The 16,976-nt window shown below is 42.4% G+C and overlaps 1 protein-coding gene across 3 annotated transcripts in view; it reads left to right on the plus strand.

Moving 5' to 3' along the window:
- The window catches only part of phf20l1 (PHD finger protein 20 like 1), a 152,697-nt gene that overhangs the window by 90,498 nt on the left and 45,223 nt on the right, over positions 1-16,976 (plus strand). For all 3 annotated transcript variants that reach the window (XM_070895310.1, XM_070895320.1, XM_070895329.1), the window contains 2 exons: positions 2,602-2,799; positions 14,672-14,959. In XM_070895310.1, coding sequence (XP_070751411.1) covers positions 2,602-2,799; positions 14,672-14,959 — 486 coding nt within the window. The remainder of the gene's footprint in view (positions 1-2,601; positions 2,800-14,671; positions 14,960-16,976) is intronic.

The raw sequence follows: 16,976 nt of genomic DNA on the forward strand, positions 1-16,976 counted from the left end.
CATTTGGTCCTGAATGTAATTTGGTCGAGAGGAGGGGCGATCAGTCCTGCATCCTGCCTTTGATTCTCATCCCGTGACCCTTGCTAGAAAATACACTTGTGGATGTCAAGTAAGATCAGGGGCTGCAAAGCCCCTTATGGTTAAATAACTGCCAACGCATGTGGCAACTGGCCAATTATGGCGAGGTCTCTGTGGAATCGCAACCCAGCTTGTACCAGTGACTTCAGCTTTGCAGGGAATGGGGCCAGATTTGCTCACTACCCATGCCAATCCTGAATCTGCTTAGCTGGTTTGAATGGCCACCGCCTTTATTTATACTGGCGTTTGATACTGTTGTATACAGTTTGTTCCAGTCACAGATTGAGGTAACTTTATAAGAAGCCTCACTTGTGCTGCACCAAACATTAGGATTCCCAGCACAACACAAGCACAAAAATAGATTTTTTACTAAATGTGAACACTTGTGTCAAGATGCAAACCCTGCTGTTTACAACAGTGCTAATTCAATTGTCGGTTTACATGAATGATGAAGGCTGCAGACTGCTGTGCAAAACAGGTGGGTGAGATATAAAAAAAAACGAACAAATGATGGAAATCTAGACTAAGAGCAGAAACATGCTGGAAATGCACAGCAGGTAAGACAGCATCTGAAAGATAGATGGGTGATCATTTCAGCTGGTGAACAGAATCACCTGAGAGGTTAAACTATCCTTGCTGATGTCTGCATATTTTCAGGATTGTCTGTTCTTATTCCAGGTGGGTTTATTAGTCTCGTGCTGAGATTTCAGCCCGAGGAAGTGAAATTTACACCAGACTTCAGTGTAAGCCAGGTGATTGTAAATCAGAATCAAACAAATCATTGCGCAAATTCTCTGGAATTGGGAGATTGTTTATCTAAAAACCTGTTTCAAATTAAGGCAGCGAATAGAGTTAATTTGCACAGTTTAAGAGTACATTTCCCATTCCTACATAAAACAAAATTGCTGAAATCTCTTTCTGTTCTAATTTGTACAATATTCAACCATGTACTGGATGCTTTGTGATGTGCTTTGTTCATATTGCTAGCTTGCTGTTTATATGTATGCACTTTGTGTTTACTGTTAGAGAATTCTCAGATTACACTAATGTTGAATGGATGCTCCAATGTGTGGCTGATGAGCACAGGCGTTTTTGGTTAAATTTAAGAAACCTACATGAGAGTGAAGATTAGGTAAAGTAGGAAGCAATGAATTGATGACACCAAGCTTGGGTTCTAAAAAGTACAGAATTTGGAGGAGGAAAGGAAGACTGAGGGAAGTAAGGAATTCCACAGCGTTAAGGTCCCAGTCAGGGTCAAGTTAAGAGTAGCAAAAGGAAAAAAAAAGAACTTGCATTTATATAGCGCCGTCCAAATTTTCAGGATGTCTTAATGCACATCACAGCCAATGATGTACAGGCTGTGTAATGAACCTCGATTTCACACAGTAAGAATTTGCATCATGGGAAGAGTGATAATTCAAAAGAACCCTATCCACAGTGGTATCGATAAAATAAGGAGGGAGAAAAAAAGGTGTGACTGTAACAGAAAGAAGGTGGGGGGAGAACTGGGCCATCTTGTCAGACGAAAAGCTTTTTCAGGAGTATTGAGAGGTGTTTGCAATGTCTCCCAGATATGGGAGCAGTATCCCAGTCCTAGATGACCTTGGCTTTCATAGCATATTAGAATTGTTGAAGAGAAAAGTAATGTTGGGTAAGCAAGAGGTAAATGAGCACTTGGTCGTTATTACAATAAGAGTGTGAAAGGAAGGCTCAAATTTCATTAGATAGTTGGATGAATTGAATGATTTGCATTTTAAACATGCACTGCACTTTTCTGCTCGAACACTTCATATTCTCAGCCTAGTCACTTTGTAGTCTCAGCTAGATTGCTTCGACGTGTGTTTCGGCCAATGTTTGTCATAGTGAGAATATTCAAAGTATTTGCAAGTTCTATTGATCCAACATAATTATTGTGGCTGGGGCCAATGTTGGAAGTTTAGTGATGAAAAGAAACAACATGAACACTGGAAATCTGGGATAATAAACAGAAAATGCTGGAAACATACAGCAGAGTCAGTAGACAAATGTCAGTGTTTCAAATGAAACTATTTGTTAGAACTACCCGCCTGAAACGCTAACCTATCTTTTGTTCTCAGCTGCTGACTGTGACATGCTGTGCATTTCAAACCGTTTCTGGTTTTTTTCATATTTTGAATTTCAGGGTTTGCCTTTTGCCACTCTGTAGAGCTCTGTCCTCTTGAGTATAGATTCCTTTCTCCAACCCACGGGCTACTGCGCAGGGTAGGCTGAATGTTGTGTGATGGCCCCTCTGTTTACATGCCTATCATAATTTGTCCTAATAATACTTTCATTTATATAGTTGCTTTCACTTTGTTGAGCCCTCTCAAAGTACTTCACACTTTTGGAGTGTAGTGACTATTGTTTGGCAGGCATACTTCATACATTGACAGTCGATGTGTATTTTCAGACAATTTGCCATGCCTACTTAGTACTGTGATATATAAGCATTCCACTGGGCAATGTACAATGTCATTCACTCGTGCTGTTTCTTTTTTGGTTCAGATTTTGACCGTTACCAGTTTCTACCCGGAGAGTCCAATTGCCTTGAGTTCAGTGACATGGTGCCTCTTGACCTCTCCCAGCATTCTAGGCACAAGACCTCAGCATCTGTTTCTTCTCTTCAATGCCCTGAAAAAGAACAAACGATGAAACCTCATTCTAAAATGATAACTGATGCGAGCATGGCTTCCTCTTCATCAGGTTGGTATTGGCTTTTGCTAGTAAATGAGTTGTTATGGGGGTTGTGGGGCGGTGAGCAAGCAATTTTGTACCAATTCAGTTGGCCCTGGCCTAGGACCAGAAAAATGCTGTAGATCTTGGATTGCATAAGAATGCAAGAACCAGTGGAAGCGGTAGACCTTTCCTGTCTGGAGCAATACATATCCAAGTTATACTGTCAGCTGCTGTCTTGCTCCCTGGCCAAGTTACAGCACCTTCCAGTGTGCACTGTCAAGGCTCACATGTGAATAATGACCACTGAAATATAGAGGGCAGCTGCATCATAGAGTCAATGGGACAGATGTGATCCCTTTTGTACTTGGATGTTAATGATCACTTGGGCAGATACATAGAGGAAAATTGAGCGGAGAGGATAGCACACCCATAACGGAGTCTGCATAAAGATGAACACAGCTCTCGATAAATCATCACAATGCAAAATTCACTGACGTATCTTTTTAAGTGCAGATTATATACATGGTGGCAAATTCCTTTTAAGTATTTTATTGTTGTGGTGCTGTGTTTGGTGATGTATGGTGTACACTATTATCAAACTGTAAATTTCCTTTCTACAGAAAATTTCTGCTCATCCAGAACTGGATGTCGGACAAACAGTCTGACAATTTAGAGACCATGAAGGGGTCGAGAGAAGTGGTAGTGAGGTACAGCTGGGTGTTATCAGTGTATATGTGGAAACTGATGCTGTGTATTTGGATGATGTCACCAAGGGGCAACAGGTAGATGAGAAATAGGTGGGGGCCAAGGATAGATTCCTGGGGGACACCAGAAATAACGATGTGGGTGCTGGAAGAGAAGCCGTTGCAAGTGATTCTCTGGCTATGATTAGATAGATAAGAATGGAACCAGGCACGTGCAGCCCTACCTAGCTGGATGACAGTGGAGAGGCATTGGTGAAGGATAGAGTGGTCAACCGTGTCAAAGGTTGCAGACAAGTCAAGAAGGACGGGGAGGGATAGTTTGCCTTTGTCACGGTCACAAAGGATGTCATTTGTGACTTTGATGAGAGCCGTTTCAGTACTGTGGCAGGTGCAGAAACTGGATTGGAGGGATTCAAACATGGAATTGTGGGAAAGATGATAACAGATTTGGGAGGCGACAGCACGTTCAAGGACTTGGGAGAGGAAAGGGAAATTGGAGATGGGGCAGTAGTTTGCAAAGACGGAGGGGGGCAGGTGTTAAGGGTTGTTTGAGAAGAGAAGTAATGATTGCAGATTTGAGGGAGAATGGGACAGTACCTGAGGAGAGAGAACCGTTAACAATGTCAGCTAACATGGAAGTCAGAAAAGGAAGTTGGGTGATCATCAGTTTGGTGGGAATAGGGTCAAGGGATCAGGAAGTGGGCCTCATGGACAAGATGAGCTTGGAGAGGTCATGAAGGGAGATCGGAGAGAAACTAGAGAAAAATGAGGGGTCAGGGCTAGGGCAGGAAGGATCCTTAGAGGAAGTTTGGACCGGTGGGCTGGGGGAAGGAAGGAAAGGAAAGGAGGTGGCTGAAATGAATAGTGATCAGGACTGATTCCCACCCTCCTCCTTGGACACCGAATCCAGTTATAACACCTCTCCTGCCATCCTTGTGATCCAGCTTGCGAACCTGACATCTTTCTGGTTCAAACAGCTCAGCTACTCACTGGGGAAACTCACTGAGTCATGGGGAAGTCTCCAGATTTAAGGGAAACTCTAGTTTAGATAGAGATGGTGCTGTAAGCTTTGTGCTTTCCCTCTTTGTTCTTCTACTGCAATGTCATGGTCACAGAACCATCGACTGTACATTACTAGTACAGGATAGACAGCATATGGATATAAAATGATGGATACCATTACACGGCTAGAATTTTAATTGCAAAATATTTAATCGTCTGGGGAGGAGAGAGAGTTGGGGTACATTTACTTTTAAAGAGAACACTTTGTTTTTAATAGTTTGAATTCTTATTAATTCTGTTTTTTTAAAAACAGATTGTTTTTTGCAATTCATTTTGACTATATAACTGTCTTTATTAGGAGTATAGGAACAGTAGGCCATTCAGCCTCTCGAGCTTGTTCCACCATTGACTGATCTGTACCTGAACTACCATTTACCTGCCTTAGCTCCATATCTTTTGACACCCTAACCTCACTAAAATCAATCTCAGTCTTGAAAGCTCCAATTGTCCCAGCATCGGCAGCCTTTTTGGGGTGTGGGGGGGGGGGGAAGGTGTTCCAGATTTCTACTACCCTTCCTGATTTCCCCCCTGAGTGGCCTAGCTCTAATTTTAAGATTACGTCCCCTCGCTCTTGATTGCTGCACCAGAGGAAATAGTTTCCCTGTATCTACCCTATTGAATCTTTTTAACATTTTGAACACCTTGATCATTGCCTCAATCTTCTCTACTCAAGGGAATACAAGCCAAATTTATGTAACCTGTCTTTATAAATTAACCCTCTAAGCTCTAGTATCGTTCCTGATAATGCTTTTATGCACATTTGGGATCTGTATATAGTCTGTATATTTGGAATCTGTACCTAGTCTGTAGAACATGATTTAAAATCTCTCTCAATCTGCTCTGTCCATGCATCCATCTCGCCCCATGAGTTCTTCCTTGTGCTGATATAAACGGTTCAACAGCTTTTCTTTTCGCACCTCACATTGTGCCCCTGCGGTGTGCGGCGTATAAAACACTTGTGTTGTGTTGGCTCTTCATCAACCCAGCTGGATTTGCTTTAAGTAGCGTCACTCATTTCCACCCATTCTTACATTCTTCTGTTTGTTGTACAGTTTTAACACAGTCAAAAAAGTATTGCTGATGGCTTTGTAATCTAGTGGGCCCCACTATCCTTCGCACCTGGTGTTTATGTTAAAATAGAACTCTTCATAGGGGAAGGGGACAAAGTTAATAGTGTAAGGTCCTCAATGTTTGATCCATCGGGGATGCAGGCTGTCACAGTGGCAACTCCTCAGCAGAGACAGAATCCAAATGATGTCTGATCTTCTATGTAAAATATCTCCAGATTGTACACATGGAGGCACTTACTGTCAACTAAAAAAAATTATGTAAATTGGCTCTATCTTCAGCAGAACTGCTAGTTTTCCCCACTTGGATATTTCTGTTTGGTAATGATTTAAGGCAGGAGTTCCTGGCTCCCAGCAGGAATGCCTCATGATCCTGTAGATGGGGAATCTCTTCTGTTCTGTGAGTGATGCTCAAATAACCTGTGCAGGCAATTGGCTGACATTGATGTTTGGCTTTCCCAGTTAATGAAGGAAAGAAAAGCCTTTTGGTGTAGAAAGCTCTTAAAAATTTAAGCTCAAGTAGCTCTTCAAGTTTATCCAGTGATTAATGGTAAATTAACTGATCACACTAGGGTGTTGGTAGAAATGCTAAAATTGGCCTCGGCACATGTGTGCATGTTGTCAGTTAAGGACAAACTTGGGTTTGGCTGTGGTGCCCTCTACAGTTCAGTCGCCTTACTAAACTCGAAATCTTGTATGTGATCGACGGCCACTAGGGTGAAATATCATTGATTGACCAGTGTGAAACCATACCGCAGTGAGGACTTTCTCCATCCCTCTTGCTGTGCCACCCTTGAATTTACATTGGAACAGGAGTAGGCCATTCAGCCCCTTGAACCTACACCGCCATTCAATTAGATGATGGCTGAAAATTTTCACTTGTCTTTGCATCCACAGCATTTTGGGGGAGAAAATTCCAGATTTCCACTGCCCTTTGTGTGGAAAAAATGTTTCCTGATTGTTACTAGAAAGTATTTTTAGAAGTAGCTTAGGGTAGCTCAGCAATGTTTCTTTCCTTTTACTTGATAGAATAGAAGTGCCTGATCATCTGCTTTCTGACAGGCCCCCAGAGTACTGCAGATATTCTCTTTCTATTGGTTTGATTAGATAGTTGCTTGAAAAAGAGGAATTACATAGAATTTACAGCAAGAAACCGGCCATTCGGTCCAACCAGTCCATGCCAGTGTTTATGCTCCACTTGAGCCTCCTCCTGTCTTTCCATATCTAACTCTATCAGCATAACCCTCTCCCTCATATTCCCATATCCCTCGTGAATATCTAGCGAATGGTCTAAATGTTTCTATGCTATTCGCCTCAACCAATCCCTGTGGTAGCGAGTTCCATATTCTCACCACTATTTGGGTAAAGAAATTTCTTCTGAATCCTATTTGATTTCTTGGTGACTACCTCTAGATTTGATCTTTCCCACAAAAAGAAACATACTCTCTGTGTCTATTCTGTCAAAACCTTTCATAATTTTAAAGACCTCTATTAAATCAGCCCTCAAGCTTCTCTTTTCAACACCTGATGGGTATAACATCACATTTCTGGTGCCATTCTTGTAAATCTTTTTTGCACCCTCTCCAATGCCTCTATATCCTTTTTATAATATGGCGACCAGAACTGCCCAGTGTGGTCTAACCAAGGTTCGATACAGGTTTTGCATAACTTCTCTACTTTTTAATTCTATCCCTCTAGAAATAAACCCTAGTGCTTGGTTTGCTTTTTTATGGCCTAATTAACCTGTGTTGCTACTTTTAGTGATTTGTGTATTTGTACTCTGAGAACACTTTGTTCCTCTGCCCAATTTAGATTCTTATTTTCCAAGCAATATGTGACCTCACCTCACACCCATCTGTGTTGAAATTCATTTGCCAATTATCTGCCCATTCTTGTAATTTGTTAATTATCTGCCCATTCTTGTAATTTGTCAATTATATGCCCATTCTAGCCATTTGTTGTCATCCTCAGTATTAACTGTCTTCCCCCACCCCCCCAAAAAAAAATGGTGTCATCTGCAAATTTAGAAACTGTGTTTTTGACTCCAATGTCTAAATCGTTAATATAAATTTTGAACAACAGTGATCCCAGCACTGTGGCACCCCATTTTCCACCTTCTGCACTCTGAATAACTACCCTTTACCCATATTCTCTGCTTTCTGTCTTGAAACCAGCTAGCTATCTTTAATACTACTTGTCCCCTGACTCCACATTCACTCACCTTATTCATCAATCTATTACGTGGCACCTTATCGAAGTTTTTTTTGGAAATTGATAAATTACATCCACTGCATTACCCTTGTCGACTCTCTGTTACCGCTTCAAAGAATTCAGTGAGGTTGATCAAGCAAGACTTTCCCTTTTAAAATCCATACTGAACTATTCATTATTATATTTTTGGTTTCCAGATGTTTTTCCATTTTTTCTATTTTCTCCTACAGGAGGGATTCCGTTATTTTACCTACCCTCATAGGCAGTCCCTCGGAATCGAGGAAGACTTGCTTCCACTCCTAAAATGAGTTCTTTGGTGGCAGAACAGTCCAATACGAGAGCCACAGATCCTGTCACAAGTGGGACAGATATTCTTCGGGGGAAGGGGCAGGGTGGCACTGATTTACCACAGGCTCCTTCCGCTGCCTGTGCTTGACCCCTTCGTGATCGCAGCGTTGAGATGCGAAGAGCTCAACGCCCTTCCGGATGCACTTTCTCCATCCAGGTGTTGGTGGCACTTCACCTGGGAGGCTTTGAAGGTGTAGTGTTTCCGCTGCCCACCTTCGGCTCACTTGCCATGAAGGAGTTCTGCGTAGAGCAATTGTTCTACCACCACCAATGTTAAGCTGACCGTTCTAAAGTTCACTGGGCACGTTCAATCTCTCTTAAATATAGGTATTACATTAGCTATCTGCCATTCCTCTGGCACGACACCTTTTTCGAACAAATTATTAAATATGTATAATAGTGCCTCTGTTAGCTCTTCCCCAGATTCTTTTAAAATGCACGGACGAAAGGTTTAATCCTCTTTTGAGTAGGATTAATTTATTTAATATTTCTCCTTTTTATATTAAATGTGGTTATATTATTTCTAATCTCATCTTCTGATGTCATGTCCACTTGATCTGTCTCCCTGATAAATACTGAAGCAAAGTAATTATTTAATATTTCTGCCATTTTTGCTATCGCTGTCTGTGATTTTATCCTGTCCATTCTCTTAGTGGCCCTTAGTGGGATTTAGTGGCTCATGGAAAAAAAATACTGGCAAAGGCTTGTTGGACTGATTGGCTGTTAACAATCACACTACACATTACCAGTTCAACTATTTTAGTTGTGCACTTCAAACAAATGCCCCCTGCAAAATTTTGTTCGGGAAATTGATGGGATTGAAGGCCGATAAATCCCCGGGGCCTGATAGTCTGCATCCCAGAGTACAAGGAAGTGGCCCTAGAAATAGTGGATGCTTTGGTGATCATTTTCCAATAGTCTATCGACTGTGGATCAGTTCCTATGGACTGGAGGGTAGCTAATATAACACCACTTTTAATAAAGGGTAGGAGAGAGAAAGCGGGTAATTATAGACCGGTTAGCCTGACATCAGTGGTGCGGAAAATGTTGGAATCAATTAATAAGGATGAAATAGCAACGCATTTGGAAAGCAATGACAGGATCGGTCCAAATCAGCATGGATTTATGAAGGGGAAATCATGCTTGACAAATCTTCTGGAATTTTTTGAGGATGTAACTAGTAGAGTGGACAAGGGAGAACCAGTGGATGTGGTGTATTTGGACTTTCAAAAGGCTTTTGATAAGGTCCCACACAAGAGATTGGTGTGCAAAATTATAGCACATGGTATTTGGGTAATGTATTGACGTGGATAGAGAACTGGTTGGCAGACAGGAAGCAAAGAGTAGGAATAAATGGGTCCTTTTCAGAATTGCAGGCAGTGACTAGTGGGGTACGGCAAGATTCAGTACTGGGACCCCAGCTATTTACAATATACAGTAATGATTTGGATGAAGGAATTGAATGTGATATCTCCAAGTTTGCAAATGACACTAAGCGGGGTGGCAGTGTGAGCTGTGAGGAGGAGGTTAAAAGACTGCAGAGTGACTTGGACAGGTTAGGTGAGTGGGCAAATGCATGGCAGAATATTATCTGAATGGTGGCAGATTAGGAAAAGGGGAGGTGCAACGAGACCTGGGTGTCATGATTCATCAGTCATTGAAAGTTGGCATACAGGTGCATCAGGCGATAAAGAAGGCAAATGGTATGTTGGCTTTCATAGCTAGGGGATTTGAGTATAGGAGCAGGGAGGTCTTACTGCAGTTGTACAGGGCCTTGGTGAGACCTGACCTGGAATATTGTGTTCAATTTTGGTCTCCTAATCTGAGGAAGGACGTTCTTGCTATTGAAGGAGTGCAGCGAAGGTTCACCAGACTGATTCCCGGGATGGCGGGACTGACATATGAGGAGAGACTGGATCAACTGGGCCTTTATACATTGGAGTTTAGAAGGATGAGAGGGGATCTCATAGAAACATACAAGATTCTGACAGGACTGGACAAGTTAGATGCGGGAAGGATGTTCCCGATGTTGGGGAAGTCCAGAACCAGGGGACACAGTCTTAGGATAAGGGGTAGGCCATTTAGGACTGAGATGAGGAGAAACTTCTTCACTCAGAGAGTTGTTAACCTGTGGAATTCCCTGCCGCATAGAGTTGTTGATGCCAGTTCATTGGATAAATTCAAGAGGGAGTTTGATATGGCCCTTACGGCTAAAGGGATCAAGGGATGTGGAGAGAAAGCAGGAAAGCGGTACTGAGGGAATGATCAGCCATGATCTTATCGATTGGTGGTGCAGGCTCGAAGGGCCGAATAGCACCTATTTTCTATGTTTCTATATTTGCATGGGGGGGGTCACACTCCAGGATACATTTTGTTTCCAGTGCCACTTTTTTTTGGGGCGGGGTTGGTTTTAGGGCACTAAAATCAGAAATTATACAAGTGCCCCCTGGCTAAAAGGGGTGGGGGGGGGGGGGGCACTACAGCCGGCAAATCAAACTTTAAACTTAAATTAAAATTTGGTTGCCGGGGGTGATGATGCACTCCAAATGTTTCCGCCCAGTATCTTCATCCGATCATTCCAGGTACTCATTATTAGTGAGTAGCGATTTCTGTAACGGCCTGACTCTGCCTGTAGAGCTAGGTTAGATTGCATATGTGGAAAGAGGGGATCATCATCATCATCATCATCAAAATAGGCAGTCCCTCAGAATTGAGGAAGACTTGCTTCCACTCTAAAAGTGAGTGCTCAGGTGGCTGAACAGTCAATACTGGGTGTTGAGAAGATTAATTAACAATCTTGTGCGAGGCTCCTTGGGGAAGAGTGACCATAATATGGTAGAGTTCTTCATTAAGATGGAGAGTGACACAGTTATTTCAGAGACTAGGATCCTGAACTTAAAGAAAGGTAACTTCGATGGTATGAGAAATGAATTGGCTAGGATAGACTGGCGAATGATACTAAAAGGGTTGACAGTGGATAGGCAATCCAGACATTTAAAGATCACATGAATGAACTTCAACAATTGTACATACCTGTCTGGCATAAAAATAAAACTGGGAAGGTGGCTCAACTGTGGCTAACAAAGGAAATTAGAGATAGTGCTAAAACCAAGGAAGAGGCATATAAATTGGCCAGAAAAAGCAGCAAACATAGAAACATAGAAAATAGGTGCAGGAGTAGGCCATTCGAGCCTGCAGCGCCATTCAATGAGTTCATGGCTGAACATGCAACTTCAGTACCTCATTCCTGCTTTCTCGCCATCCCCCGAGTAATAAGGACTACATCTAACTCCTTTTTGAATATATTTAGTGAATTGGCCTCAACAACTTTCTGTGGTAGAGAATTCCACAGGTTCACCACTCTCTGGGTGAAGAGGTTTCTCCTCATCTCGGTCTTAAATGGCTTACCTCTTATCCTTAGACTGTGACCCCTGGTTCTGGACTTCCCCAACATTGGGAACATTCTTCCTGCATCTAACCTGTCTAAACCCGTCAGAATTTTAAACGTTTCTATGAGATCCCCTCTCATTCTTCTGAACTCCAGTGAATACAAGCCCAGTTGATCCAGCCTTTCTTAATCTGTCAGTTCCACCAAACCTGAGGACTGGGAGAAATTTAGAATTCAGCAGAGGCGGACAAAAGGTTTAATTAGGAGGGGGAAAATAGAGTATGAGAATAAGCTTGCAGGGAACATAAAAACTGACTGCAAAAGCTTCTATAGATGTGTGAAGAGAAAAAGATTAGTGAAGACAACTCTTGCAATCAGAATCAGGTGAATTTATAATGGGGAACAAAGAAATGGCAGAGCAATTGAACAAATACTTTGGTTCTGTCTTCACTAAGGAAGACACAAATAACCTTCCGGAAATACTAGGGGACCGAGGGTCTAGCGAGAAGGAGGAATGAAGGAAATCCTTATTAGTCAGGAAATTGTGTTGGGGAAATTTATGGAATTGCAGGCTGATAAATCCCCAGGGCCTGATAGTCTGCATCCCAGAGTACTTGAGGAAGTGGTCCTAGAAATAGTGGATGCATTGGTGGTCATTTTCCAACATTCTATAGACTCTAGATCAGTTCCTATGGATTGGAGGGTAGCTAATGTAACCCCACTTTTTAAAAAAGGAGGGAGAGAGAAAACAGGGATCGGTAGTGGGGAAAATGTGGGTTTCAATTATTAAAGATGCAATAGCAGCGCATTTGGAAAGCAGTGACAGGATCGGTCCAAGTCAGCATGAATTTATGAAAGGGAAATCATGCTTGACAAATCTTCTAGAATTTTTTGTGGATGTAACTAGTAGAGTGGACAAGGGAGAACCAGTGGATGTGGTGTATTTGGACTTTCAAAAGGGTTTTGACAAGGTCCCACACAAGAGATTAGTGTGCAAAATTATAGCACATGGTATTTGGGTAATGTATTGACGTGGATAGAGAACTGGTTGGCAGACAGGAAGCAAAGAGTAGGAATAAATGGGTCCTTTTCAGAATTGCAGGCAGTGACTAGTGGGGTACGGCAAGATTCAGTACTGGGACCCCAGCTATTTACAATATACAGTAATGATTTGGATGAAGGAATTGAATGTGATATCTCCAAGTTTGCAGATGACACTAAGCGGGGTGGCAGTGTGAGCTGTGAGGAGGAGGTTAAAAGACTGCAGAGTGACTTGGACATGTTAGGTGAGTGGGCAAATGCATGACAGATGCAGTATAATGCTGATAAATGTGAGGTTATCCACTTTGGGGGCAAAAACACAAAGGCAGAATATTATCTGAATGGCGGCAGATTAGGAAAAGGGGAGGTGCAATGAGACCTGGTTGTCATGGTACATCAGTCATTGAAAGTTGGCATGCAGGTACAGCAGGTGGTGAAGAAGGCAAATGGTATATGTTGGCCTTCATAGCTAGGGGATTTGAGTATAGGAGCAGGGAGGTCTTACTGCAGTTGTACAGAGCCTTGGTGAGGCCACACCTTGAATACTGTGTACAGTTTTGGTCTCCTAATCTGAGGAAGGACATTCTTGCTATTGAGGGAGTGCAGCGAAGGTTCACCAGACTGATTTCCGGGATGGCAGGACTGACATATGAAGAAAGACTAGATCGACTAGGCTTATATTCACTGGAATTTAGAAGAATGAGAGGGGATCTCATAGAAACATATAAAATTCTGATGAGATTAGACAGATTAGATGCATGAAGCATGTTCCCGATGTTGGGGAAGTCCAGAACCAGGGGTCACAGTCTAAGGATAAGGGGTAAGCCATTTAAGACCGAGATGAGGAGAAACTTCTTCACTCAGAGAATTGTGAACCTGTGGAATTCTCTACCATAGAAAGTTGTTGAGGCCAGTTCGTTAGATATATTAAAAAGGGAGTTGGATGTGGCCCTTACGGCTAAAGGGATCAAGTGGTATGGAGAGAAAGCAGGAATGGGATACTGAAGTTGCATGATCAGCCATGATCATATTGAATGGTGATGCAGGCTCACAGGGCCGAATGGCTTACTCCTGCACCTATTTTCTATGTTTCTATACGAGAACCACAGTCCCTGTCACAGATGGGACAGATAGTCGTTGAGGGAAAGTGTATGTGGGACTGGTTTGCTGCGCCCTCTTTCCGCTGCCTGCGCTTGATTTCTGCATGGTCTCGGCGATGAAACTCGGAGTGCTCAGCACCCTCCCGGATGCACTTCCTCCACTTAGGGCGGCTTTGGCCAGGTACTCCCAGGTGTCAGTGGGGATGTTGCACTTCATCAGGGAGGCTTTGAGGGCCCTTGTAACGTTTCCTCTGCCCACCTTTGGCTCGTGAAGGAATTCCAAGTCGAGCGCTTGCTTTGGGAGTCTCATGTCTGACATGCGAACAATGTGGCCTGCCCAGCGGAGCTGATCAAGTGTGGTCAGTGCTTCAATACTGGGGATGTTGGCCTGGTCGAGGACGCTAACATTGGTGCATCTGTCCTCCCAGGGGATTTGCAGGATCTATGGGGATATGATTGACAATGACGTTTCTCATTCCATCTTCTCATACGAGAGACTTGGATGCCAATATTAAAACTGAAATGTGACCAAATGTTTAAAGCCTCTGAGAATTAAAGCATCAGTGACAAAATCTGAAATAAAAACAGAAAATGCTGGAAAATACTCAGCATCTGTGGAGAGAGAAACAGAGTTAACGTTTCAGGTTGATGACCTTCCATCAGAACCGGAAGATGTTACTACCAAAAACTGCATTTGCGCTCAGAGACCTACCATAATAAAATGTTGATAACAGGATAAATACTTTGATATGTTATGGCAGCAGAATAAGATTATGTTTTGAGATGAGCAAGTTGAGGTGAGAAAGTGATCACCAATTGGAATGTGTTGACTCCTTGTCAGAAGAAATGGTATTCTGGATGTTTGAAATTAAATGATCCTAAGGGCCTTCTTCATCTGAACTTATCTTGTGATTTTGTAATATTCTTTAATTTATTTCCCCCATTTTAACGTGGTGCATCTTTCTGCCCTCATCTCAGTCACTCATGCCAAAAAAACGGAGGATCCATTAGCTCCCAAAGAACTGGTCATAGAGCTTGACCACAACAAGTTCAAGTGTACATTTCCCAGGTGCTTCAAGGCTTTCCGTAAAGCCAAGCTGCTAGATTACCACGTAAAGTATTACCACAATGCAGAGAAAGGATCCGACTCAGAGACTGGCTCACTGGAGAGTGGGATGCGGACTCGTGCCACCTCAGCCAGCATTCCAGCATCAACAGTGGACAGCCTGGAACTGAAGAGATGGAGAACTCTGTCGAATTCCTCTTGTAAGTACAGAGAATGTAATTGGATTGGTAGAGATATTCTCAAGGAAAATTATACGCAAATGCAAGAACAAGTGGATAGAATTTCTTTTGGCCATTTCTGGGAGTTTTAAACCAGCTGCTCTTATTCTGTAGCCTGTGCACGTCCTTTTGATTGCAAGACCACCCCTCCCATTAAGGGGTATTTGCCTGTTTTATATACTGTTTTTAGATTGGGTGGGAGTCTAATAGGACACTGTCTGGTGCTGGTCACAGATTTGTTTTATACGGATATGAGTATTAAACCATGCAATGCACAATATTCTTCTGCTAAAATGTTCCTTTAAGGCTACAGGATATAATTACAGGTACTCTGTATTCTTGAAATGCAGATGCTTGGATCAGTTAGAGGTCAGATTGACTTTCTCTTTCATTTTTTTAAGTGTAAATCCTGAGGTGAATTAGGGGCTACATGCACTGTATAAATTAGGTATTTTGTTTTGCTGAGGAAGTTCCTATGTAGATTGCAAATGATTGGTTTCCTTTCTCTATTTTCAATACATTTTTAAAAGTGTGACACAAATTTTGCATGTAGAAAAGTATGACATCCAGATATGTCACCTGAAGTGTGATGGACAAAAAGCATGCCATACAAAAATCTTACGCTCTTGTGTTTGGACTGTGCATCAGTCAGCAGATATCACAGGTCAGACATCACACTTTGTTATGGCACTTTTATGCTGCTAACAATCTTTAGAAAAAGGGAAGGAAAGCTAGTCATTGACTTGGAGTTTAAAATTATAAGCAGCAACACCTGTTCACTGATTGATGTCAACAGTATATTAGTAGCTAGAATTACTTGAATTTGCCTATTTATAGCAGTGGCACTGGTCACAACCATGCTCCGAGGAGAGTATTGCATTGCTGGAGACGCTGACTTCTGGATAAGATGTGACGTGGAAATTTGTCGCCACCGCGCCTGTTTTACACACATACTACATACGCCTAAGTGTCCAATGTGGCGGGCATCGTGTGTGCACGCACCCGTCCCACAACAGAATGCGCAATCCACCATTTTAGATACAGCTCCTCTGTAGGCATCCAGTGCGCAAACCGGTCATTAAAATATTTAACTACAGGTCCTACCTTTGTTGTAGGACCCTTTTCTGAATTGGGCTAACCCAGCACTTGACTCACCACCTGATATCCTCACTCAGCAACTTGTGGCACTATCTGTCAAGGACCCTCCAGCAGCGTTATTTAAAGGGACCATTCACTACATACAGTTAGTTGCTGGTTTGTCCTTTTAGACTGTTGATTAACTTCTGGGTGTTATTTGGCCTGTTTTCAGCCTTCTGTAATTGAATTCGTACTTCTGAGAAGAAGTTTTTTGGTGCTGCTGCACTGCATTTGGCTACTTTAAACAATTTCACTGTAGTCATGGGTGGTCCATTCGGGCTGCATTTAGGACTGAAGGAGAAGGGGGTGCAGTCAAGTTCCAAGAAAGATAAATTGGAGTATTTTCTAAATGGTAATAAAATAGGAATTGTGGAGGATCAAAGAGATTTACAAATCTAGGTACACAAATCACTAAAAGCTAGCAGACAAGCACAGAAAAAAATGATCAGTAGGGTTATTGGAATATTGGTTTTATTTCAAGAGGGGTGGAATACAAAGGGGAGGAAGTTATGCTTCAGTTGTACAGAGCCTTGGTCAGACCCCATCTGGAGTACTTTGTTCAGTTCTGGTCACTGCACCAGTGGGGGGTGTAGCACAGATTCACCAGAATAATATAGGAACAGAAGTAGGCCATTCAGCCCCTTGAGCCTGTTACCCCATTCAATGAGATCATGGCTGATCTGTATCTTAATTCCATCTACCCGCCTTGGCTCGATATCCTTTCATATCCCTGTCCAGTAAACATCAATCGATCTCAGATTTAAAATTATTAATTGAGCTAGCATTTACTGCTTTTTATGGGAGATACTGGGGCTTAAAGCGATAGGTTATGAGGCCTGTATCTGTATGAATGCATAATCTA

The sequence above is a fragment of the Pristiophorus japonicus genome, chromosome 1 (assembly GCF_044704955.1).
Source record: "Pristiophorus japonicus isolate sPriJap1 chromosome 1, sPriJap1.hap1, whole genome shotgun sequence".
In the NCBI taxonomy this organism is placed as follows: Eukaryota; Metazoa; Chordata; class Chondrichthyes; family Pristiophoridae; genus Pristiophorus; species Pristiophorus japonicus.